Genomic DNA, 2,360 nt, shown 5'->3' with positions numbered 1-2,360 from the left:
ATCAGGTACCCCCTGCAGTATTATATAAGAGCCGTAACCTCTAGTAACATTTCTGACTTTATTGATCCAAATTTAGACTTTATACGTGCACAAATTACTTAAATTATACAGTAACTGATAAACTTTACATCTTCCAGAATATCATAGTGCAAATACCTTAAATAATGTACAAAACATCAAAATCTATTCCATGTATTCAATGTTCTCTTGGGTTTGAGTCGTTCTGTAGTCTCTCTTCCAGTCAGACAACATGAACAGAACTCAGTTTAACTGTTAACACCTGGGTTTATCCTACTATTTCAGCTCCAAATGGCTGCTGTGAAAAAGGCCTATCAGCAGTCTTTGATGTCTTCTGCCACATTCAGTGTTTCCACAACGTAACAGCAGCCGGTTCAAAGTAATCTCCATGAACTAACCTTTAAATGATCCACATCTACAGTGAGGACATTTAACTGGTACACTGACTGCACCGTGTGTGTGTGTGTGTTCTGGTGTATCATTGTTGTTACCCGTTTACTGAACAGCCAACCCCGTATGAAAACACGTTCATATATAAAAATAAAGGAACCGACAGCTCTTCGTTTAGATTCTTTATTTTTTCCCGCACAACATGAAAAAATGCTTTTAGTAGAAGGTGTTTGGTCTCTTGGTGGTGAAGCGAGGTTTGTGCTGGCGACGCAGGACCCTGTGAGGCAGCGGGAACTTGATCTTGGAGTCCTGCGGGAGGAATCAGAGGAAATAAAAAGGTCAGCTTCATGCAACCAAACTGCTTTTAAACCTGCGGCCGTTAACGCGTCTGTCGCCAGTTTCAGAACCGCCAGGTTTGAAGATGGAAGCTGGAAATCTGGAAGAGGAATCTGGCTTTTTTGTCTGGCGGGTTTTTAAACTGGAGCTGACCACGTGGAGGCAGTCCAGAGAGAGACCCGCTGACACAGTAAAACAACAGGAAACCGTCTGGACACTCACGTGGAACTGCTTGATGGCGGGTCTGCGACACTTGTTGGCGGCGATGACCTGCACCTTCATGATCTGGATGGAGTGGGCGCGAGCACGATGGCGAGCTCCCATATCGCGATCTGACGGAGAAAAAGGTGACATTTTAACACGACTTTATTTATACGCCATCTGCAGGTCAGTGCGGACATTACAGAGCTTCTGGGGTAAAGTAAGGACTCATTAACAGGACTTTAACTTTACAGAGCAGCAAGCGTCGCTCTGACGGGACGGAAACCTCCAGAAAGTGATGAAACCTTATGAAAGGTTGCAGCTATAATGCTAACAATCCACTTCTCTTGATTTAAAGACTACAAACACTTACTGACTGTTGACGGCTGTCTGCTACTTCTTGATAATTCAGGGCAGCACTTGCTCCGTTATATAATTTACTGTAATAAAGCCCTGTTTTATTCTTCCTCGTTTAATGACGCAGGTTCATGATGAAGTGGCTCAGCTTCATTAAGGTACAGCTGTATGTTGGATTTACAGTCGGGGACATACTGACACATATGGATCAACCTTATCTACGGCCCGAGGGAAGAGTTTCCAACATGTACATTTAACTTCTTAATGAAATACAAAAACTCTTCCTGAATCTGTTCCTCTGTTTTGAATTAGTGATGTAATATAAAGATAGATTTATCTATAAAAGTGCTCTGAACTAACTTACATCACTTCCTTATTGGACCTCCAGGTGGGAACCAATCAGAGCTCTCAGACCTTCATGTTAACTGTGTGCACTCATTATTAAACTTAATGATTTTAATCAGGAATCTGTTTTTAACTCATGTTGATGTTTGGCTCCTTATCGGCTGTTTGTTTACATTGTTTTATCCGTTTCTGTTGCCTGATGGAATCTCACCATCACGGAAAATGATTCACCTCAATGAATTCCTGAGAATAAAGGTTGGATTCAATTACATCTCCATGGTAACTGCCCCCCCCCCGGTGTCTGATATGGTGTTAATGTGTGTTAATGTGTGTTAATGTGTGTGGTACTCACAGCACTGGGTGACGGCTCCAGAGGTGGTCAGGTCTCTGTACTCTCTGTACATGTTGTGGGTGCCGCTACGAGAGTCGTAACGCAGCCAGATCCCAAAGTTCTTCACCTTCAGGGGGGTCTTCTCGTGGACCTGAACGGGAGTCAGACGGGAACAGGACGTCGGTCGTTTCACAGTAATACATTTAAAGTCAAAAGCTGAGAGAAATACAACATCAGGAAAATATTCACTTTAATTCATCCAAATCTCTGGTTTTAACTTATTGTTCTATCGAGTATGAAACAGCTGTAAATGTGTCTGTTTACTCAGCGTCTCAATGATTCTGTGCTCTGGACATCAGTTCAACTCACTGATAACTAGTTT

General features: G+C 42.6%; 1 protein-coding gene across 1 annotated transcript in view; it reads right to left on the bottom strand.

The window, feature by feature from the left end:
• Positions 1–624: 624 nt before the first annotated feature.
• rpl18a (ribosomal protein L18a) overlaps positions 625–2,360 on the bottom strand; it is a 2,137-nt gene continuing 401 nt past the window's right edge. Inside the window, exons 2-4 of the mRNA XM_035680516.1 lie at positions 2,000–2,129; positions 967–1,076; positions 625–717 (exon numbers count right to left, since the gene is read on the bottom strand). Of these exons, the coding sequence (XP_035536409.1) occupies positions 625–717; positions 967–1,076; positions 2,000–2,129 (333 nt within the window). The remainder of the gene's footprint in view (positions 718–966; positions 1,077–1,999; positions 2,130–2,360) is intronic.

This window comes from Morone saxatilis, unplaced genomic scaffold (assembly GCF_004916995.1).
Source record: "Morone saxatilis isolate NCDOM2014 unplaced genomic scaffold, NCSU_SB_2.0 Contig10, whole genome shotgun sequence".
NCBI lineage: Eukaryota > Metazoa > Chordata > Actinopteri > Moronidae > Morone > Morone saxatilis.
The sequence above is the reverse complement of the archived record's forward strand: the minus strand, read 5'-3'. Positions and strand labels throughout refer to the sequence as shown.